At 41.3% G+C, this 23,884-nt stretch overlaps 1 protein-coding gene across 1 annotated transcript; it reads right to left on the bottom strand.

The window, feature by feature from the left end:
• Positions 1-814: 814 nt before the first annotated feature.
• On the bottom strand, positions 815-23,884 carry mios (missing oocyte, meiosis regulator, homolog (Drosophila)). The gene is made up of 12 exons (XM_047360243.1): positions 23,749-23,884; positions 21,350-22,216; positions 18,601-19,090; positions 17,999-18,097; positions 17,663-17,917; positions 8,294-8,463; positions 6,411-6,476; positions 6,124-6,282; positions 4,462-4,614; positions 4,073-4,277; positions 3,769-3,898; positions 815-2,253 (listed from the first exon to the last, which is right to left on the bottom strand). The coding sequence occupies exons 2-12, from the start codon at positions 22,166-22,168 to the stop codon at positions 2,163-2,165; spliced, it is 2,637 nt and encodes an 878-aa protein (XP_047216199.1). The 5' UTR covers positions 22,169-22,216; positions 23,749-23,884; the 3' UTR covers positions 815-2,162.

Genomic DNA, 23,884 nt, shown 5'->3' with positions numbered 1-23,884 from the left:
TGTGTTCTTTGGTCTTCAGCTGTTTATTCATTCATGTTCTCTACCACAAACCTCTGAGGCCTTCACAAAAAAGATGGATTCACACTGAGGTTAGGTTACACACAGATGGACCCCATTTACTAATTAGCTCATTTCTAAAGGTGATTGGTTGAACTGAATCTTATTTAGGGCTGTCAAAGTAGAGGAAGTTGAATATAAATGTAAACCACACGTTTTTGATTGTTTTATATTTCTTAATTTAAAACAATTTATCATTTTCCTTCCACTTTACAATTATACTCTACATTGTGCTGGGTGGCCACATAAAATCTCAATAAAATACATTAAAAGTTTTTTAGGTGCAATGTGATAAAATGTGAAAAAGCTCTAGGGGTGTGAATACTTTTGCAAGGCACTGTAGGTTTTTTCTTTAGGCCTGATGTATTGATCACCAATTCCAAAGATTATAAGAAGTTTGGCAATCTGGAAAAAAAATGAAGAAACCAGGGGTGGTTTAAAACAAAGTATTGTTTTTGACAGCTAGTGTCAGATTTTCTTGTCAGCTCTTGGTTGAAAAGTAAAGGTAAAAACCTCATTACAAACATATTGAGTTTATTTACTTGTCTTTGAGTACCAATGTCCAAAATGTATTGAATTCCCCATTTATCTCCTGGAGTGCAGTGCAAATCTGGAATTCTGTTGAAGTTTCCATACAAGACTGGGACAAGATACAGCAAACAGAGGGCAGAAAACAAACCCGTGCCATCTGTGTCCATAAAACATCATGTAAAGATAAATCACGCTAGATTATAGAAAACACCCCCATTCAAGAGCCTTTCGGTTTGTCAGCAGAGATTTATTTAAAAGGCAAAACACAAGAAACTGTGAAAAGGATGAAATTTCAGCTGCGCCGTTTTCCAGGACGCTACATGGCTCGCCAATTTGTCTGCCCCGATCCAAAATGATTCACTAAAGAGCAGGCAGGCCTTTAAAACCTTGGACAATGCTGCCTACAGTAACTGCTCTGCCCCCTCCCAACTCCTCCTCAACACTATGACTAAGTGATTTAGCCAGCTATGGAGAAGGCCGCCCTATTTACAATAAGTCCCTGGATTAGAGACTGTGGAGGGAAGGTGGCAAAGACAGACACAAATACCATTTGCAATGTGGTTTACAGACGACGGCTACCCCACAGATGGCGCCCATCCTTGGATTCATGTGTGGTATGCATAGATTTCTGGTGCAATTTGGGCATCAGTGTGTACAGAAAGAAAGAGAGGGGCAGTGTGTTAATCTGGAGGTTGTTGGAGGGAGGGGAGTAACTGTACAAGGCTCAGGGTGTCTGTTCTCTGGTTTTGTCTTTGAGTCAATAGTGTTCCGGCAGCTGAGGTTCTTTATGAGGGGAACAATCTGGAGGGTCTTGTCAGAGTGCTGAGCAGCTGCTGTTTTCTGGGGAGCTTCTTTCATGGACCACAGGCCTGGAGTAGGCTGGTGAATGCAGACGCACCCTCCCACACTCCTCTTCCTCCGCCCTGTCCCTCCACAGCGTCTCTAATTCCTCACCCCAACCCCCGCTCCCTGCCCACCCCAAAGGGAACCTTTCAGACTTCATGCCCCTCCTGCACAAAGCCAGATGAGAAGAGTAGGAGGCTATTATTGTCATTGCGCCCCAAACAAAACTTTCATGAGGTATGTGAAGATTTTTCCCATCAGAAATGAGATACGGACTAAAACATGACAAAACGTACTTTAGAAATAATGGCACAAGTGATCACATCTTCTCAACCTAATATCTGACTGTAGATTTACAAAAAAACAGCATCCTGATTCAAGCTAGACTTGAAGAGGCTGATGACAGCATGTCCTCTTAAACTTAACCTGAGAATTATTTTTATTAGCTAAGCAGTAAATTAGAATTTGCTCCCTTTCTGCCTTTAACATAGTTAGTCAAATTATTACCCCACACTTTGATTCCCTTCTTCATAGAGCTCTGGTATTACATAACATTGCCTAGACTATTACTTAACAATATATCTTTCAATCCAAGCAGCCACTTCAGAGAGGGACGTCACCGACGCCTTTTTGTCCCCTCCCCAGTAGTTGGTGTGGTGGCGCAGCAGATAGCTTGCACCAGTTGGCTCCTTGCTCGTGTTTGTCTTTAGTTTCCAACACGCGTGTCCAGTTTAGCTGCTGTCTGCAGGCACCAGGTTCCCTGTGGTGTCCAGCTGCATGCATTTACACGCACAGGCTGACACCGGGCACTCTGTGTGGTCTCTGTAAAATATGTATATGCAGACTGTTTTACACAGAGTTAAAGAAACAATGTAGTACTTAAAATAAAATAAACTGATATCAAAACGTAACCGATTCCCCAGTTTATAGCAATTATTGTAATGGGAAAAAGAAAGTGCACCTTTTTTTTGTAGAGCTTGAAGTATCAGGACATTATAATAATTTAAATCACATGAGATGCCCTCCTGTAATGATCTATTTAACCAAAACAACCCCTAAAGGAAAAAACTGTGCATTTGAATGAAGTACACTCCTGCTCCTAGCACAGAATTCATGAATGAACGTAGCAGCCAGGTACTGCTAATCAAATGCACTTGATTAACTGATCATCAGCAATTGTAACTACCTCTATAATAGGAGGGGTTTCGCAGTTTGTAGCTCTAAAGCATATAGGTGCTTGGTAACACAATTCTAAGATGGAAAGCCATCAGCAATGCCTTCAGCAAAGTAACTGTTGTAATCCTTCGCAGAAGGCTCTTTCCACTCTATTTGAAGTCCATCAAATTTTACAGAGTAAAACAAAATTAAGAGTCAGAATGTAAAAATCTGTAAAACTAAAAAATAAAATCCTCCATAGTGCTCAGTTAGCATGTTCATGACAGGACAAGCAGGCTTGTTTAGAAGAGTTGCCAGAAAAAACCCAATATACTTAACAAGAATCACTTAGGTAAGTTGCAGAGAAGTTGCAACAACTGAACCACAAGACTCTGAAGCAATGTTCTTTGAAAAGCTGAGACCAAAATAGAGATGTTTGGCCATAATGTGAAGCACCACGTTTGGAGAAAACCTAAAAACATAACAGCACAAACACTAATGGCAACTGTCAAACATGGTAGTGGATACATGATGATATGGGCCTGATTTGGAACCACATGACCAGAAGAAGGGAGTTGGAATGGCCTAGTAAAAGTCCAAACCTTAACTTGAGTAAACCTGAAACCTGAGCTGAGGCTGGACACTAAATGCGTTTATTCAATAACTTGAGGCTCTTTAAATTTAGATTTCAGGAACAAATGAAGAAAGCTCTAAAACCTGGTACTATTTTGAATAAAAAGTTAACTTTTTTGTAAACTTTAAAAGAAGTAGTAAAGCTCAGATCAGAATTTTAAGGCTGAGTTCTAAAGTCTGGTTTTCATAAAACTTTGACCACCGACACTGATTTTAGCCGATTCTGATTTATATCGACAAACTCTAAATAACAGTTTAAAATGTGTTTAGAAAAAACACCTCTCTGACTGTCTGAATGCACTAAACGGACAAGTTTCGACATGACCTGGTGCGATCATCGCCTGGAAAAAGATCATATTTTTGAGTTTCCGACCAGGTGGTCACTGAACAGGGAAGGTCAAGTTGATTCCAGTAAACTGCTGAATTCACGGTGCATCTCTAATGTTAACTACAGCTGTGAGAGAAATCAGCATCTGACATAAACCCAATGTATCAATAGAACATGTGAATTTGTTCTTACATGAAAATGATCTAAAAAACGTCACCAACCTGAACCAGCTCAGCATGTGACCGGCATGGCCACCATGTCGACAGTTGTGACACCAGGTGAACCAGTTGTTGAACTGGGCGAGTTTGTTCTCCCTTGTTAAGTCCATTTTCTCATCCGTCTTTCCAGTTCCTGCCAAAAAGATTCATCCTGAGATCAATATCAGTTAAATTAGAGCTGTTAGGAGTGATGTCACAGCAGTAAACATGGTAACAGGCTTTAGATGTTGATCAAAGTCCACTCATTCCTCTGGGAGTTCATCATTACAGCAGCTGTAATTGCATGCTTTTAACTAATCCTTTCTACCTGAGCAACTGGAAACAGGTGTGCCCATATTCATGAGGCACAGGGCACAGCGTGGCAGTGGTTTCCTGCAGCCAGGACAGCTAGTGACTTTTGACTTGGTGGGAGAGCCGCTGACACCGTACTGGCTGAAGCCTCGGCCCTGGTGAGGCATGGCGGAGCAGCTGTAGGAGATGGACTTCCCGCAGAAGTTGCAGCTCACAAACACCTGCCAAGAATACACATAGACCAGGGCTGATAAGGACCAGTCAGCAATGAAGGTAAAATAGACGACTGCATGCTCACCAGCTGACTGGATTTAAATTTTGACATGATTAGGGGCTGACCAGCAGATCAAACAAGAGTAATTTCAACTGAATATGATATACAAGCAATGCAATAAGCATCATTACCTGTGCTAGTGGTTTGGAGCTGGGGTCCAGCTTGCCCCTGAGGATGTCAAACTCGGCCCGTTTGTGCCAGAACCTCCATGCATCCAGCAGGTTGCGGTAGTTTTCAATCCAGCACTGGACTCGAGGGTCTTTCAACACGTCGCTAGGGGAGCCCTGATAGAAGTGATCATTTATAAAAAAAGGCCATTTTAACCTTTTCATTTCAGAGCAGTTGTTGCAGGGAAAGGCATTTTCATGCTGCCTACACTCTACATTTTGCTCTTGAAAGCTGTGCCTGTCGCATATATATTTATTCCCACTGTGGCAGGGATATGTTTTCATCCAATGACTGCCCTCTGCCTTCTACACAGACTTGGTGTAAGTGGGAATAAAGTGTATAAATTGTATAGAATCATGAGGGGTGTTAATTCTTTTGCACCTTGCAATGAATTAAGACCCCTTGCAAGTTTTCACTATTTGTTATGTTACAATCATAAACTTCAGTGTATTTTTTGGAACAGACCCTCACAAAGCAGTCTGAAGTGAAAGGAAAAGGATGGTTTTCAACATTTCAACATTTTTTCAACACAAAAGTATGAAAACCTGTGGCATGCATCTTTGTTCAACCCCTTTTACTCTGATCTCAGTGTAAATCCAGTTGTTCTGTGAAGACCTCTGAGGTTTGTTAGAAAACATTAGTGAACAAACAGCATCACGAAGACCAATCAGCATTAGAAAAATAGAAGTATGGCACAGTTACACACCTACCAAGACATGGCTGTCCACCTAAACTGAAAGGCTGGACAAGGAGAACATCAATCAGAGAAGCAGCTAAGAGGCCCATGGTAACTATGGAGGAGTTGTAGAGATTCCCAGCTAAGATGGGAAAATTATTTAACAGAGTGCCATGACATCCACAAATCTGCCCCTATTGGGGGAGTGGCAACATTTTTGAACTGTTAAGTCTGCACTGCAATTTACCTACATGCAAAACACCACGCGAGGTTGAAAAAAAAAACACACCATGAACGTCAGCACACTGTGAAATGCTTTGGTGGCAGCATCATGCTGTGGGGACACGGTTTTTCAGTAGGAACAGGGAAGCTGATCAGAGTTAATGGGAAGTTGGAGCTAAATACAGGAAAATCCTGGAAAAAAAAAACTGTAAGAGGCTGCAAAACATTTGAGAACAGGGCTGAGGTTCACGTTCCTGCAAAACGATACCCAGAGCTACAATGGAGTGATGTAGATTAGGGCTGCACAATGTATTAAATTACCATCATCATCGCAGTATCAATGTTTGCAATATCACGAATCCAAAGGGAACTGAGAATCTTTCACAAGACTTAAATATTGATATCCATAAAAGATCCCTGTCTACTCTTATTGAGCTTCATCTGTTAAAAAAAGGAGCAAAAAGTTTGTAGATTTGGAAAGCTGGTAGTGAAAGATAATTCTACAAACTATTAACAATGGGAGCAGAACACAATGCAGGCCGAACTTTTCAGGATTTAATTTGTAAGAAACGTGACAAACCATGTGTCATTTTTAGCACTTCAAACTATACACTACTTTGTGTTTGTCCTATCCCAATAAAATACATTACAGTTTGCGGTTGTAATGAGAAAAGGTTCAAAGGTAAGAATACTTTTCCAAATAATTGTATCTAGGTCCCCAGACTACCTTGAGCATGCAGAAGCTGGCAGTCTGGACATCCCCAGTTCGGTCCACATAGCTCTCAATAAGATCTACGCCATCTTTAGTAAGCCCAGTAAGCAGGATACCCTCCAGGTTCCCGGCCTCCTTCATTTTATTGGTCAGTTTGTCGATGTAACGTGGCAACTGCAGGAAAATAATCAAGAGAATACAACAGCAGATTCAGGTGAAGCTGCTTTAAGAACATTTATAATACTCTTGGCAGGGTAACTCTGTATGGCAATATGCTGCATAATGTTTCACTTTGTAATTACCTGAACATCACTGAGAAACATGCAGGCAAAGGCGACTCGGTCCCGGACAGCAACGTTGCTCTCATACTGAAACAGAAACGAAGAAAAAAACACAAGATAAGGCTTCTCTAACAAAACTTTGGTTGTACCTTGATACCAGCACATTTCCCATTGTCAGCCTTTTCCAGATTCATATTTCTGTCTCTTGATCCTAAAAAAACAAATCATTAACAAATCCAAAGTAGCAAAAAAAAAAACTTTGGGGTTTAAAACTTGTAGTGAATATTTATGGTGGCATTTCCTTGACTAAAGTTTGAATCAAATTTGGTGCAAAACTAAATCAGCAAAAATACACTTAAAAAAAATGCAATGCCGATATCTGTTGCAATTAATCTACATTTTCCATCATCATAATGTCCCCATGATTCTTTGAATGCTTTAGCATCTCGGTCACTAAAATCTACACAAAGTGTAGGTGTCAAGTGCAGTGAAAGATCATCCAATTGGATTTTGTGCTGGCATGCAGAGAGTGAATGCATGCATATGTCATACATAAGACTATCAAATACACCATCCAATACTGTCACTGCGATACTGCATACACTGATACGTTGATGACTATTGTGATTTGAAACTTTGTGCAACTCAAATCAAGTTACTATTATATCTATTATAAAGAAAATAGAATACAACAAAGTGAGATAAAATTCTGAATTAAACTTCTAACAAATGAGTGCAATAAATAATTAAAAATAAAAAAACATAAATACATTAAAAGACAGCAGAAGTTGAATGTTTATGCAAAGTCTATGTTCCTGCAGAGGATCTAAAACAGATAATCTCTGGCAGAGGGTATGGACACTCCCATGACCTTCTCTGCCACATTACAGCTGAGGTACGATGCCGAGATTCAGTACATCAACACATATATTCAGATATTTACTGTAAGTATAAAGTAGAGACTATATTCAGGAAATGTAGGCACTGCAAAAGAAATATCTATAGAAGAAAAAAAAACTTGTTTTTTTGTCTCATTTTTTCAAAATGTGCTATATTAGTGGTATATGAAGAAATCTTCAGGGAATTAAGCATTGTTAAAAAATATATCTTTATCCACATGAAACAAATGACCAGAAATGCCTCTGTATCAATGCCAGACCTATAAGTGGTGCTTTAATGCTGCAGCTATGCCACAGGAGAAGAAAACAGGAGTGGAGAATGCTCTGAAAGCTTGACTGAAGTGCCAGCAAAATTCATGCTATTTTGTTACATGGAATAAATCTTAAAACCTCTCTACATGTTTGAGCAATTGTTTGGTAGAATTTCATAATTTTCTCCTCTAGAAAAATATAGAAACATAATTCCATGTGCTTTTTAAAACAGCATGAGAAGTATTGACTGTATTTCATGTGCTTTTTAAACATTGTACAAAAACTTTGAGCCTGCAAGATGACATTGCAGGGACATTCTGATCTGATGTGGGACACATTTCTAAAGCAAGGCAAACATCTGCTGCACCTGATCAGCTCCAAAAACCAACATGGCTCCAAAATGACTCACTGGATCTTCTTATCTCGTTTTTTGTTTTTACCATGAAAAGGTCTGACAAAAAATTCAACTGATTCAACTAAAAGGGAAAACAAACATGGATTCTGGCCTGGGCCACATGTTTTCCTTTACACAGTTTTATGACTTATAAAGCTGATGGTGGAAAAGGAATACATGTTCTTTCCTGTGCATCTGAGGTTTTTCCACAAAAACCACTGAAGTAATACCTTCCAATTTATTACCATGTTAAGTATAAATAAATCTTTTTATGAAGTCAGAACAAAAGGGTCACTGTTATTATATTTCTATAATCACTAACTAGCTTTAAAGTTCGGCGGGACTGAGATGTTTATTACCAGCACGCCATCGTAGGCTCCGGGCTCACTGGTTAGAAAGGCGAACATGATGCAGAGGTAAGGATTCTTCAGCTGGAGCCTCAGAGAGCTGCACATCTCCCTCCACAGTGAGGACTTCTCATCAGTGTAGCCCGACAGAGCCATGGCAACAACATTCAGGTTCAGGTCACCTGTAAATAATATGAAAATATTCAGAGAAGATTCAATCACAGCCTGTTGTCTTTACTCTGGGTGCAGAATACGTCAGAAGCTACAGTCAGAAATTTATATCCAGTTGTTGGCAGAAATGTCATATTAATTTATAGCGAGTTATGACCTTTCCTTTTTTCCAGCTTGGAATAATTATACATCAATGATTTTAAAAGTAAGAATTGGCTGCCATACCTTGACCACGCTAGGGAATTTAAACTGATTGGTTTCCTGGGACCTTTAAGCATAGGCCTTACATATTCAATAAGGTTAAAGTTGGTGCTCTGGGAAGGCCATTTCAGAAACCTAACAGTATATCCATTCTAAGACCAATTTTGATCTGTTTGGATGAAATGGCTAAGAAAAAATCAGAAAGACTGAAGGAGGATTTCACTCGTCTTCTGAATATTGTTGGAGGTCTCAATATCAAGGTGTTTCTTAGTGGACCCTTTGCACCGATTTTCTGTGGAGATGAGATTTTTTCGAGACTTCTGGTGATTAATAAGTGGTTGAAAAAAACATGTGCCACCACACCTGTGAACTTCATCGACAACTTTAACATTTTTTGGGAAAAAAGACAACTCTTCAAGCAAGATGGTTTCTGTTTGAACAAGCCAGGAGCCAGACGTCTCACATCTAATCAATCTCTTCTATTCAGTAAATAATCCACCAGCAGCTTCGACCTTCAGCAGAGAACATGGAGTATCAACAACAATGATAACGCTGCCTCCAACAGCTCCAGCAGAAACAACTGGCCAGTTGGCTGAGAAAGTGAGGTCATCACCAAAGGTCTCCCCGTCGAAATCCGCAGGAGAAGTTGACCCCCCCGTTATACCCCCCTCCCCCAAAACCCAGACCGACACCCCCGGTAAACCCCCCTTACCCCAGACCCCGACCCAGACCGCACAGAACTCCCCCATCTCCCCACAGAGCCCGCCTTTTGCTTTACTGGATTCTGATAACATGAAAGAAGCTCTTAAGATCGGGACCCAAATGGCTCTGACATCTTCTCCATTCAACACCCCCCGTGGCCGAGGCCCTGCTATTAAACCAATATCTTCCAAATGCCGCAGACCTCCACCACCTCCTAATCTATCTCCTCCTAATCAGGACCTTCAAATCACTTCTCTGTGATACAGTCTGGGCCCCAGTGGTAACTCTATCAGAAATGAGCATGTCCAGGAAAAACTTGGGCCCCTAATAGGAGATAGTTGTAAAATCTCTGTGCTTATACGTGACAGAAAGAACAAAGCCAAAAGGATAAGAGACAGTAATAAACAATCAAATGAAGCCATAAACTGTCAGGTACAACCACACACAGAGTTAATATCAGCAACTAAGTCATATAAACCGGCTTTATTGAACATTAGATCTGTCAGGAAAATAATTTTTAATCAATGACTTCCTTACTGACCACGATCTTGATGTTATGTTTTTAACAGAAACATGGTTACATGAATTTAATGAAGCTCCTATTCTGATAGAGTCGACGCCTCCGAACTACAATTTTCTTTGTGAGAGCAGACAGCAAAGAAAAGGTGGAGTGGTGGCCACTTTGTTTAAAGATTTATTAGAGTGTAAAAAAGTATTTCTGGGAAAATTTGACTCTTTTGAATATTTGGCTCTCCGGGTAAAGAGCCCGGTCCGAACAATGTTCTTGAATATTTACAGGCCTCCTAAGTCCAAAACAAACTTTATCAGTGATTTTAATGAGCTTTTATCTGTGATATGTGTTGATTATGACTGTTTAATTATTGTGGGAGACTTCAACATTCACATGGACAATCCTGAACACAGAAGTGCAATAGATCTATGTGACACTCTTAGAAATTTTGGTTTGACTCAACATGATAAACAGCAAACGCACAAACAGGGACATATTTTGGACTTGATCATCACTAAGGGTCTAAACATTTCCAACGGTGTCTGTAACTGATGTTGCCCTATCTGACCACTTTTCTGTTATTTTTGAAAGCATCATCTGCAATGACTGTTTGCCAAAGAGACATGATAAGAAAATGTATCATTAAGGACGGTGCTGCTGAAACCTTTAACCAGATTTACTCTTCTACCTCCACTTTGCCCTGTAACACTGTAGATGAGCTGGTAGAAAACTTTCATTCTAAAATCTCAGACATCATTGATTCAATTGCTCCAATTAAAGTGAAAGTCATTTCTGGGAAGAAAATGTTTCCGTGGAGAAGTGCTCCACCAGTCAGAAGTGAAAAAAAGAAGTGTCGAAAAGCTGATCGCAGGTGGCGAAAGACTGGACTCCAGGTTCACTATATTATCTATAAAGAGAGACTATACAGATATAACCTACAACAGAAAAATGCAAGGGACTCTTTCTTTTCTGAGATCATCTGCAAAAACATTAACAATGGTTATGCATTATTTGCCACGGTTGACAGGTTAACAAACCGTCCTGTAACTGTAGCATCTGAACTCCACTCTACCAGGGCCTGCAATGAATTTGCTAAATTCTTTACTGAAAAAACCCAAAAGATCAGAGGGGCAGTCAGCACATCCACATCAATTCCAGTACTAAAATTAGACTAGAAACTAGAATTGATTTTGACAAAATTTCCCAATTTCACCAAATAAACTACAAAACTCAGAAGAAATCGTACAGCAACTAAGCTCTTCTTCCTGCTGTCTCGATCTTTTACCCACAGCTTTCCTTAAGAAAACGTTGCCTGTAATAACATCTGGTTTAACACAAATAATAAACACGTCCCTTTTGTCAGGTGTTTTCCTCCAGGCCCTAAAAACAGCAATTATCTAACCTCTATTGAAAAAGAGCAACTTGGACAAGCTGCTACTACAGAACTACAGGCCTATATCAAACCTCCCCTTCATCAGTAAGATTATTGAAAAAGCTGTGTTTCAGCAGTTAAACAACTTCCTAACAACGACCAACCGCTTCAATGTCTTCCAGTCAGGCTTCCTGCTCACCACAGTACAGAGACTGCTCTTGTCAAGGTGTTCAATGACATCCATATAAATGCAGACTGTGGAAGAACCACAGTGCTGGTATTATTGGACCTTAGAACAGCATTCGACACTGTTGATCACTCCATTTTATTAGAGCGCCTGGAAAACTGGGTCGCCTTTCTGGTACAGCACTCAGTTGGTTTAAATCCTACTTGAAGGACAGGGACTATTTTGTGTCAGTAGGTAACTTTACATCAGAGACCACAAAAAGCACATGTGGCGTTCCCCAAGGATCCATCTTAGGGCCCCTCCTATTCAATATCTACATGCTCCCCCTAACTAAGATTTTAATAAACAACAACGTAAGTTATCATAACTATGCAGACGAGACACAGCTATACGTTACGATGTCACCAGATTACTATGAATGCTTAGAAGAAATCAATGCATGGATGAGCCAAAATTTGCTTCACTAATCTGGAATAAACTCCCAGAAAACTGTAAAAGCACCGAAACCCTAAGTTGCTTTAAATCAAGATTAAAAACTTATTTGTTTAGAGTGGCTTTTGACTGTGCCATCTAAACATTATTAGTTAAGTTTTCAGTCCAACTTTCCTTTGATTTTCTTATCCATCATTCTATTCTCTTTATTTTATTTTTATTTTTTTTAATTACCTGTGCTTGATTTTCTGTATCATTGTAATGTTTTTCCTTATGTACAGCGCCTTGAGTGCCTTGTTGCTGAAAAGCGCTCTGTAAATAAACTTGACTTGACTAGCACATGTACAGAAGATTCTTTCTCCACATCATCTGTCATTTTAGCTATGCCTCCTTCTGGCCAAAGACAGCAGACGTTTTTGCGTCCCAGTTAGCACCTGAATTTCAAACGTGGTAAATTCACATGCTAAAATTGCACCCGCAATCCCTTTTAGGTTTGGAAAATCGCATTGTGGGTGGTAAGGGATGACATTTGCATATCCTTCTCCCATAAATTTGCGCGTTTGGGCCATTATCATGTGTATGAAGGTAGACACGCTAAAAGGTTTGCGCCCACAGTTCTGCTGATTTTGCACACGCAATCTGATCACCACGTCGTTTGTAGATCAGTTTTGCGGATGCAAACAGGTTTGCGTGCAGTTTAGTACACGCAAACCTTTTGAAGATCAGGCCCTAAGTATATTTTGTCAGTGTATGTTATGCCCATTCAAACTACATCAGGTTGGGGACAATGTCAAATTAAACATATTTTCTCTTAAGGTAGTGTTTAACTATGTGCAGAGGAATCAATACATTAAGTTGGAAATAAAGCTGCATGGCTCTGTTGACACACCTTATCTAATGAATGACTCCATCAGTCATGCACAGGAAGTACTCAGAGCACAGCAGAAAAATGCTTGACCTACATTAGTGAAATTTGTCCTCGTCTTACAGCTGTAAGCAGCAGCATTCTCTGCCTAGTTTCCTTTACCGTGTAAACACTGTGCTGTGGAAAACATTCTGTAAACTTCATTTTCCTTGATTTAAAAATACTGTTTGCTGTTTAACCTAATTTACAGCCTGTATTCATAACACATAAGGAAATATTGGCTGCTCTGTAGCAGGATTTAATTGATGCAGGTTATTTAAAACGACCACCTACATCAAGATTAGTGATAAAGTAGATTTTGGGAAGAATAATTTTAATCCAAGTAACAAATCCATTGTTCAACCCATTCAATACAAAATACTACATAGAGTTCAATGCATAGAGCAAAAGATGTTGAAGACGGGTCTTAGACATTCTGAAATCAGCACAGTGTTTGCACCAAATGCTCCTGGCATAAACGTACATACACATTCAACACTAACAGCAACAAATTACTGCATTAGATTTTTTTCTTTCTGGGCTGCCCCAAACCCACTATCGCTGTCTGTGTTCCTGCTAAGGGATTAGAGTATTATTTTCCCCAGTTTACGTCAGTCCAAAAAAACAGCGACTGGTGTTTTATTGCCGCAAGTGTCATCGTGTGGGGTACTATTTTTTTGTTTAGGTGGAGCAGTTTAAAATGCACTGGCTGATTTGCCAATTATCCCCACAAGTGAACAGAAATAAAAGCGCTGGTTGCTAAAATTAATATAAAGTCAGCTATATGGGATTACTTATGCAACAGACGTGGTAACCCATAGGAAGTAACTACTTGTAAAAGACATCATGCAGCTGCTCCGTTTGACTTATTCCAAGGTAAGCTGCAAACTGAGATGGTGGAATACTGGAAAAGCGCTGGTACAACAAATCTGGCAGTGCGTGTATGGATGAACAATGGTGAGGGAGGGGAAGACAACGACTCCTAAAAGAAGCCTCATTCTTTGTACATTTACTTGAAAAGAGTTAACCCTCCAGCTAACCGCATGGAAGAGCAAGTACAAGCTGAAATGGACTGTTACCTCAGAGAACAGGTTATAGATGGGAAGATGACACACTAACGTGGTGCAACATTTTCCACTGTCAAACTTGGGACTATGGGTTAATATTCTTTATTCTATAAAGTCCCCTATTAGCTCAAAGTGCATATAATTATGAAGTGGTTGTTATTTGTAGACATTTATGCAAGTGCATCAAAAGAGCTGGTATTATAATTGCATTTATCTTTTTGTTCCTTTCAATCTTTTCTCCTTTGCTACTAAAAAAATGTCATGGTCTTTAATTTAAGTCTGTAATTTAAGTCATTGTTTTAAAGTCATGGAAAACTGAAACGGACATCCTCTTCTATTGATTTACTCTGTAGTTTGAATCCACTAACACCATTCATTTATAAGCAAAACACAGAGAAAAGGCAAAACTGCTCAGCCAATCATTGATGGTCAATTAATGTATCCAATCGCGCAACACTATAAGCGGTATCACGATGATCAATAGAGATGTATAATTATATGACTGTATAGAGCTTCTAACATCATTAGCTGTCGACAAGGGAAGACGTCTCATTAACTAGAAGTCAAGAAGATCCATCACTTTATATAGGAAACACCAGCAGTCTAAAATATCCTTACCTTTCCTATTACTGTTGTTATCTTTAAACATTTTTAAAATTAACTCCTACAGCAGCATTACAGAATACACTATTGTCAAAAATTCAGGTGTTCCGATTTCTTGCATGAGAACAGGTATGCAGACTGCTTCTACAGGAATGGGTTGCTCTCAGAAGTTCAGTGAATTCCAACGTGGTACCATGAGAGGAAGCCACCTGTGCAAAACGTACTCCTGTGACATTTCTTCCCAACTGGGGTGACGGTGGTTGGGGTTTGTCCTGTAACCGGTGGGTTTCTGGTTTGAACCCCTACTCTGTCTGTCTAGGTCATTGTGTCCTTGGGCATGACACTTCACCCCCCTTGCCTGCTGATGGTGGTCAGAGGGCTCAGTGGCGCAGATTTTTGACTACTTTTTGCCAAATGTAATGTTTGGTGGGGGAAGGATTGTGGTTTTTGGCTGTTTTTCAGGGGTTGATGCTGCAGCACACCTAGACATTTTAGACAATTTTATGCTACTGACTATGTGTGAATAGTTTAGAGATGCCATATTCCTGCTCAAACATGACTGGGCACCAGTGCACAAACTAAGGTCCAAGTGGATGTGGGAATTTAGTGAGGAGGAACTTGAATGATCTGCTCACAGCCCCGAACTCAACCTGACAGAGCACCTTTGGGATGGATTAGTGCAGACACTGTGAGCCAAGCCTGGTCTATCATCAGTGCCTAACCACACAAATGCTCTCCTAGAAAAATGGTAAAACATTCCCATACAAATACTCCTAAACCTTGTAGACAGCCTTCCAAGAAGAGTTAAAGCTATATCAGGTGAGCCAATGCCATAAAAACCTTTGTATTAAAAATGGGATATATGGGATATCATTAAAGATAACGTGTGTGTAAAAGCAAGTGACTCAACACATTTGGCAACAGTGTATGTGAACTGCTAGCATTCGATTAAAATGCTTGGAATGCATATTGTAAATAATTGTTTACCATAGTATCTGAAGTAGACCATACAAATCAAAATACCCATACTTATCAACATATGTCACAGTGAGCACAATTAGTCATTTCCTTTTTATTTCCACTATTAATAATTATTATTCAATTTAACTGCAACTTTTACGTCAATTTACAGATTTCACTCAAAATGTTTTACATTATATACCTGCTTTCTTCTTCTTTCATTTTATTTTTGTCCTGTTCTATCATTCCCCACCTATAATCTAAAAATTTAAAAATTAACAGATAGCAAAGAAAGATCAGGCGGATTGATGGATGGATGGAGGGATGGATGGATGGATAGAGGGAGGGATGGATGGATGGATAGAGGGAGGGATGGATAGAGGGAGGGAGGGATGGATGGATAGATAGAGGGAGGGATGGATGGATAGAGGGAGGGATGGATGGATGGATAGAGGGAGGGATGGATAGAGGGAGGGAGGGATGGATGGATAGATAGAGGGAGGGATGGATGGATGGATAGATAGAGGGAGGGATGGATGGATGGATGGATAGAGGGATGGATGGGTGGATGGATAGAGGGGTAGAGGGAGGGATGGATGGATAGAGGGAGGGATGGATAGAGGGAGGGAGGGATGGATGGATAGATAGAGGGAGGGAGGGATGGATGGATAGATAGAGGGAGGGATGGATGGATGGATGGATAGAGGGATGGATGGGTGGATGGATAGAGGGGTAGAGGGAGGGATGGATGGATAGAGGGAGGGAGGGATGGATAGAGGGAGGGATGGATGGATGGATAGAGGGAGGGATGGATAGAGGGAGGGAGGGATGGATGGATAGATAGAGGGAGGGATGGATGGATAGATAGAGGGAGGGATGGATGGATAGATAGAGGGAGGGATGGATGGATAGAGGGAGGGATGGATGGATGGATAGAGGGAGGGATGGATAGAGGGAGGGAGGGATGGATGGATAGATAGAGGGAGGGATGGATGGATAGATAGAGGGATGGATGGGTGGATGGATAGAGGAGTAGAGGGAGGGATGGATAGAGGGAGGGAGGGATGGATGGATGGATGGATAGAGGGAGGGATGGATAGAGGGAGGGATGGATGGTTAGATAGAGGGAGGGATGGATGGATAGATAGAGGGAGGGATGGATGGATAGAGGGAGGGATGGATGGATAGAGGGGTAGACGGAGGGATGGATGGATAAAGGGAGGGAGGGATGGATGGATAGAGGGAGGGATGGATGGATAGAGGGAGTGAGGGATGGATGGATGGATAGAAGGAGGGAGGGAGGGATGGATGGATAGAGGGAGGGAGGGAGGGATGGATGGATAGAGGGAGGGATGGATGGATAGAGGGGTAGACGGAGGGATGGATGGATAAAGGGAGGGAGGGATGGATGGATAGAGGGAGGGATGGATGGATAGAGGGAGTGAGGGATGGATGGATGGATAGAAGGAGGGAGGGAGGGATGGATGGATAGAGGGAGGGATGGAGGGAAGGATGGATGGATGGATAGAGGGGTAGAGGGAGGGATGGATGGATAGAGGGAGGGAGGGATGGATGGATGGATGGATAGAGGGAGGGATGGATAGAGGGAGGGATGGATGGATAGATAGAGGGAGGGATGGATGGATAGAGGGAGGGATGGATGGGTGGATGGATAGAGGGAGGGAGAGATGGATGGATAGAGGGAGGGAGGGAGGGAAGGATGGATAGAGGGATAGAGGGAGGGAGGGATGAATGGATAGAGGGAGGGATGGATGGATGGATGGACATCACTATGTACTATTGCTTTGAGCACTTAAGATATGCTTAAAAACCATAACATTTGGTGCCTTTTTGTATTTAGCAGATAATCTGCATCTGACAGGTTTTAGTGTTAACCATGTTGTCATAAGACTTGAAAATGTCAGCTGAGACAAACTGTACCAGAATGCTTTGTTTTCAAATTTAAATTGACTTTACTGCCACCTAGTGGCTCAAACTAGTAACACATTTGAGTATTGGAAACGAATAGTTTCCCACTGCAAATGTGAGCCAGTGTGGGTGATCTCCATCTCCATGTTGGACAACGTAAAGTTATATGTGTAATGTTTAACAGAATTCTTCAAAACAAAACTGAACCTCCTCATTATAGGAAATTTAAAACTTCATTTTGAATTACTGTTACTCTGGAGGATGCAGTTTATCCTGCAAAGCTGAAGTGTTTTAGGGTTAGCCTTGAGGATTTCAGCCATTCAGCCTTGATTCACCACTCACCCTTTTCAGTGACGGCTCCCTTGTTAAGGATCTGAATGGCACGGCGGATATCCAGGTTGAAGAGAGCGATGGCAGCCGCTCGTTCCCACTCACGTTCCTGCTCGAGTGACCGCAAGAAGGTTTCCACGTCGATGTCGGGTCCCCGGCTGATCCAGCCACAGAGCCTCAAGGCAAGGCAGCGCTCCTCACTGTGGAAGCGGGTTACGTCTGTCTGCCGATCTGAGCCGCTCCAGCACCTGCGGCTCTCTGTTGTGCCTTCAAGAATTAGGAAAATAGAAAATTCAAGAGGCATAACAATAACAACCCAGATGAACGTTGCATGATTTCTTTTCTTACCTGAGCTTGTCTTGACAATGTTCTTGATGCCAGAATAAACTACAGAGTGTTTGTTTCCTTGCAATTTCAGCTCCATGTCCTCTGCACACTGCTTCATATGTGATACTTACATAGGAATCATAACAAATTCTCCAGTTCCAAACAAACTGCATAAAGTGGAAACTCAAAATGACTGAACATGTCTGAAGCTGACTAACTGTAAGAAACTCAACATTTTTCCTGTTGATGCACCAAAGGGGATAAACTTCAAACTCTTATTTAAAATATTTTTCTTTCTTATATTTCACAACAACGCATTCCAATTTCCGATACAAACCATTTTCAGATTTCTTCTAAACACAGACAAAAAAATATCACGTGAAAGATTAGAAATGTACAGAGAATTTTCAATCATACTTTAAACATTGTATTATGAGATGCTAGAGAAATTGTCAGGAGTGAGGTTTTGCAACTTCCTTCGGTGATTTTACCTACTTGATTATAGTTGACAAAAACAAAACCAAACGTCTTGCACAAAAAGGCACTTTTAGTATTTACCCTGCAGCTGAAAACAGTCACAGCCACGATTAACAGGTACTGCAGACTTCATACCAAAAGGATATAAGACAGGTCGAACCATAAAGACCTGAGCTGGGGATCGTTCCCTCCGGCTAGCAGGTGGTTTCTCCAAACTTGGACAGTATCATGTCCATACCTGGACTGAGCTCTTTCCCTCATCTTAGTGGCAATGTCTTTCTCGGCTGCACTGTCTTCCCCTTCAGCTAAGTCTTCGACACAGTTGTATAAGTGTCGGCCGCAGGCCCACATGAGCGAGGCAGTGGAGCTCCAGGCCAAAGAGATGCGTTCAAACACTGTGAAGTCGGTCATGACCCGGTTGGCTGCAGAGACCACTACCATGCGGTTTTGGGAGGAGGGGTGCCAGGCGAAGCTGCCTATCTGGCTTTCACAGGGCTGCACACTTCGTTCAATGATGGTGGGCTCAGTCTCATCACCGATGGGAGTGGGAGTGTGCTGCATGTCGTAAAGGCGAATGATGTTGCTGTCACGTGTCAGCGTTGCCAGAAGTCCTGTACGAGTCGGACACCACGCCACCTGAGAATAAGAGAGGAAAACTGTGATCAACAGCATGGAATGTTATAAGTGGACCTCGAAAATAAAAATATAACTAGGGATGCACAACAGATCTGCATTAATGTCGGTTCTGGCCGATGTTAGTCATTTTTTAGACATACTGGTATCGGCTCAATAAGTAAACTGGGCTGTTATTAATAACCAATGTTTATTTCCATCTTGGTAGCGTTTGTATATGTGTTTCGGGAGGGGTTTGGCAATGTGACAGAAAAAAGTGACACTGCGCAGGATTGTGAGGTGTTTAACTGGAGCAGAGTACCAATGTTGGCGGTTTGGGTTAGGGTTACCTGTATTAACTGCACCTGTTTGAACTTGTTATCTGTATAAAAGACACCTGTCCACACACTCAAACAAACTCCAACCTCTCCACAATGGCCAAGACCAGAGAGCTGTGTAAGGACATCAGGGATAAAATTGTAGACCTGCACAAGGCTAGGATGGGCTGCAGGAAAATAGCCAAGGAGCTTGGTGAGAAAGCAACAACTCTTGGCGCAATTATACGAAAACTGAAGAAGTTCAAGATGACGATTAATCTCCCTCAGTCTGGGACTCCATACAAGATCTCACCTCGTGGGGCATCAATGATCATGAGGAAGGTGAGAGATCAGCTCAGAACTACACAGCATGACTTGGTCAATGACCTGAAGAGAGCTAGAACCACAGTCTCAAAGAAGACCATTAGGAACACACTACGCCACCATGGATTAAAACCCTGCAGCACATGCAAGGTCCCCCTGATCAATCCAGCACATGACCAGGCCTGTCTGAAGTTCGCCAAGGAGCATCTGGATGATCCAGAGGAGGAATGGGAGAAGGTCATGTGGTCTCATGAGACAAAAATAGAGCTTTATGGTCTAAAGTCCACTTGCCGTGTTTGGAGGATGAAGGATGAGTACAACGCCAAGAACACCATCCCTACTGTGAAGCATGGAGGTGTAAACATTATTGCTTGAGGATGCTTTCCTGCAAAGGGGACATGATGCACTGTATTAAGGGGAGGATGCTACGTATCTGAAGATCTTAGCCAACAACCTCCTTCCCTCAGTAAGGGCATGAAGATGGGTCGTCGCTGGGTCTTCCAGCTTGACAACGACCCGAAGCACACAGCCAGGGCAACTAAGGAGTGGCTCCTTCAGAAACATTCCAAGGTCCTGAAGTGGCCTAGCTGGTCTCCAGACCTGAACCCAATCGAAAATCTTTGGAGGCAGCTGAAAGTCCATATTGCCCGGCGGGAGCCCTGAGACCTGAAGGATCAGGAGAAGATCTGTATGGAGGACTGGTCCAAAATCGCTGCTGCAGTGTGTGAAACCTCGTCAAGAACTACAGGAAACGTCTGGTGCCAAATATTACGTTTTGTTTTTCTGTTGTATCAAATACTTATGTCATGCAATAAAATGCCAATTAATCACTTAAAAATCACACTGTGATTTTCTGGATTTTTGTTTTTGATTCCGTCACTCACAGTTGAAGAGTATCTATGATAAAAATTAAACACTTCTACATGCTTTGTAAGTGGGAAAACCTACAAACTGGGCAGTGTATCAAATATTTGTTCTGTCCACTGTATATTTTTATGCACAAAGCTATGCTCTAAAAACTTCCTAAGAGCTTCAAACACCAGCCTTAACTTGCAATCCTTGAACTGGCTTCTCCTTATAAGGAGTGATTCCCAAACCATTTCACCTTCTGAGCCACAAAATAACACTCAATTAGTGACCTTGGCTATATGCTGAATATACAAGCATTTACTACAGAGCGTTTAATGGCAAAACCAAGAACATCACCAGTCAATGTATTGTTTTCTTCTATTTGTAAGTTCTGTAAAGCATAAATATGCATCTACCATTTCCTCACTTGTTAACTTGCGATCACAAATTTCGGACCAGCAGCTTTAGAGTACCCCGAACTTTTTTCTGAACTTGGCAGAACTGAGGTTTCTTATTTAGCACACCGGCGTAAAATAAAAAAATAATAGTCTAAAGCTCTTTTAAAGACTTCTGCAACTGATGAGTGCAACTACTATTCTTAAGGTGGACCTTGTACCTTTATTATGTTGACTCTGACTTGTTCTACTTTGTTTATGCACTTTGATGTTAATGTCAGACTTTTAGGTTGTAACGGTGTACCTTCTTGGCAAGATCTCCTTCAAAAAAAGATGTTAATCTAGAAGGACTTCATGGTTAAATGTAAAAATTAAATAGAGAAAAGACAGGATGATACCTTAGTAAGAGGTTTTGGCTGCTCTGTGAGTGTGAGAACAGGCTTCTCAAACTTCCTCAGGTCCCAAATGGCCACCTGCCCTTCAAAGAAGGAGGCAACACGGTCGGGAAAGTGTGGATCAACCGTCACCCCCTGGATGGCCTTGGTGTTCACAAATGTTTTCTGGCTCGTGTTCCTCAGGTCAAATATTGCGAGGTTTCGGTGCATGCCAGCCAAAAGCAGCTTTGTGTCTCGAAGCAGCCAGCAGAGGGACAGGCAGGCATCGTTTTGGCCTAACTCGTACAGTGGCTTGGTCACTACTGTGCTCGAGTCCAAATCTACAGATGAGAGACGAATTTTCTCAGCTGCTACAAATGTTTCTGGGGCAAATTTACTGCTAATATCCCATATAAGAACAGAGAAGTCTGCACGGTGTTTGTCCAGCCCAGCAGCCAGTAGGTTGCTGTCAACAGGGTTCCAGGCTAGAGTGTTGCACTGCCGGGCATGTTTGGGCACAAACTCTTTCCCCACCAGCTCTTTACATGTGGAGTTGTGGTTCTGGCCCAAACTTGTGAGCACAACTCTGCCGTTAGCTTGTCCCACAGCCAGTAAACACTCAGGCTCATGTTTTGGGTACCAGGCCACACATTTCATGTAAGGAGTGTCAGAGTTTATGGCTAGTAATGTAGCAGCAGTTTCCTTCGAGAGGGACAGAGTGCCAGGCTTTGTTTGTGTGCTGCCCACGGGTCCAATACTGTACAGGCCCAGCTCAGAGTCACAGATGACATAGCGGTCCGGGTGGTGAGGAGACCACAGGATGTCCGGCTTTGAGCCACTCATGATTGAGAATCTGCAAGGAGGACTTCAAGGGAGTCTGTCTTCTATAGCCTGAAAATATGATAAAAGTTCCACAAAGACAAATTAAACATTCATCAACAACGAGAATCTTCCATTTCTAACCACGTCTAGTTCACAAAGGACAAAATCCTGTTAATCTATGAGTGCCCATTATATATTGAATAAATACAGCGTCTGGCACATATGTTGTCATCCCCCCTGACAAGGCTGTGTAAAACGCCTTGATGAGTTCCTCTGTAACAGCAGTAGCATAACCATGCACTGAAAAATTTAGAAAAATACAACCTTTAATTTGAATACATTTATAAAGTAGGGAAAACATTTACCAGCCTCTAAGAAATAAATGTCTCTAACAAAATCAACAGTGTCGCAATTACTGGTGGCAAATCAAACGATTCCTATAAAATAAATGTAACTCAATGGATTTTGTAGTTTAGGATTTCTACTATTTTTAACTTGACCAGTGTCCAAAAGCTTATTGGTAACATGGCTTCCTGTTTGTTGGAGTAAATATTACATGACAAGAAGCCCTTCATTTTCTAAGCGACTCTGCGAGATGGGAAAAACAAGAGAACATGTCTCAGGAGGATTTGTGATGCCGTGGGCCTGTTTCTCTTCTAAAAGGTCCATGGCGTTATAAATGCCAGGAGATTGTTAAAAAAAAAAATCTAGTGGGCTCTTTCATAAAACTGGAAATTGGTCATCAAAGGGTCTTTTAACTGGATATTGAAATCAGCTCAGAAATGGTTCACCGGACAAAAGAAATTAACTGTCTTTCATAACCATCCGGGTCCCTAGACTTAAACCCAATAGAAAGCCTGAAAGGCTGGATTTTACTATTCCCTGAGTTTGAGGTTATGCTACTACTATAAAGGATTATTATTTATGTTGTATCTTCTCCATAACCATGGGGAGTGCTAATGAGCAAACTCTACAATTTCTGTGAGAAGAATTGTGTTCTGGATCACAACGTTATATAAGCTTTAATGTAAATTGAGAGACATAAATTACACCGGAAGTTTTGGAAATAAAAACGCTGTAACTATCATTTTCTAACCATTAGTTGATCATTTGAAAGTTATTTTATTGCTCTTTCAAATGAAACTTATTGTTTCTACATATAACTAAAGATTAATGCTGGTTGGCTTACATTTACATCTGAGCACTTATAGATATAAAGCTAAACCATTGTATATTTAAATGTTTGCAGTCTGATGTATATCTATACACGCTAAATTAACCACACTCGTACACGATGTCTGTTAGACATGTGACACAAAGCTCTAGAAGCGCGCACTGTCCTGGACTATCGGTGAAATTTGAACGGCTGCTTTCAACCCGAGAAATAAAGTTAGTACAAAGCACACAGTCAATGTGTGGCCCAATGGCATGGAGGTCCACAAAAAGCCAAATGTTACACTTCTTCGAAGAAGAGTTCAAAGTTTTTTGACAAGCTAGCTTATCTAAGCTAATGCTAAAAAGTGCAGTGAGATAAACCGTCTAACCGGTTAATACAGCAGTGAAAAATAGTGTTACTAGGTACGTTTAACAACAGTACTTACACAGCGAAAGTTTAAACGACAGAACGTTTTGCGTTTAGATGTACACATGTCGCTAGGAAAAAAGTTGCAGCGCCGAAAAGATGTTGTGGGTTACACCAAAACAAATCCGTGTTGTTAGACGTGTTCACCACATCAG

Source organism: Girardinichthys multiradiatus, chromosome 3 (assembly GCF_021462225.1).
Source record: "Girardinichthys multiradiatus isolate DD_20200921_A chromosome 3, DD_fGirMul_XY1, whole genome shotgun sequence".
Taxonomy (NCBI): domain Eukaryota; kingdom Metazoa; phylum Chordata; class Actinopteri; order Cyprinodontiformes; family Goodeidae; genus Girardinichthys; species Girardinichthys multiradiatus.
The sequence above is the reverse complement of the archived record's forward strand: the minus strand, read 5'-3'. Positions and strand labels throughout refer to the sequence as shown.

Coding starts and splice junctions, on each gene's coding strand:
- mios (XM_047360243.1), bottom strand. CDS start 22,168: ATGAGTGGCTCAAAGCCGGACATCCTGTGGTCTCCTCACCACCCGGAC. Junction 19,091..21,349: donor AGCCAAAACCTCTTACTAAG/GTATCATCCTGT, acceptor TCTTATTCTCAG/GTGGCGTGGTGTCCGACTCG. Junction 17,918..17,998: donor CATTGTCAAGACAAGCTCAG/GTAAGAAAAGAA, acceptor TAATTCTTGAAG/GCACAACAGAGAGCCGCAGG.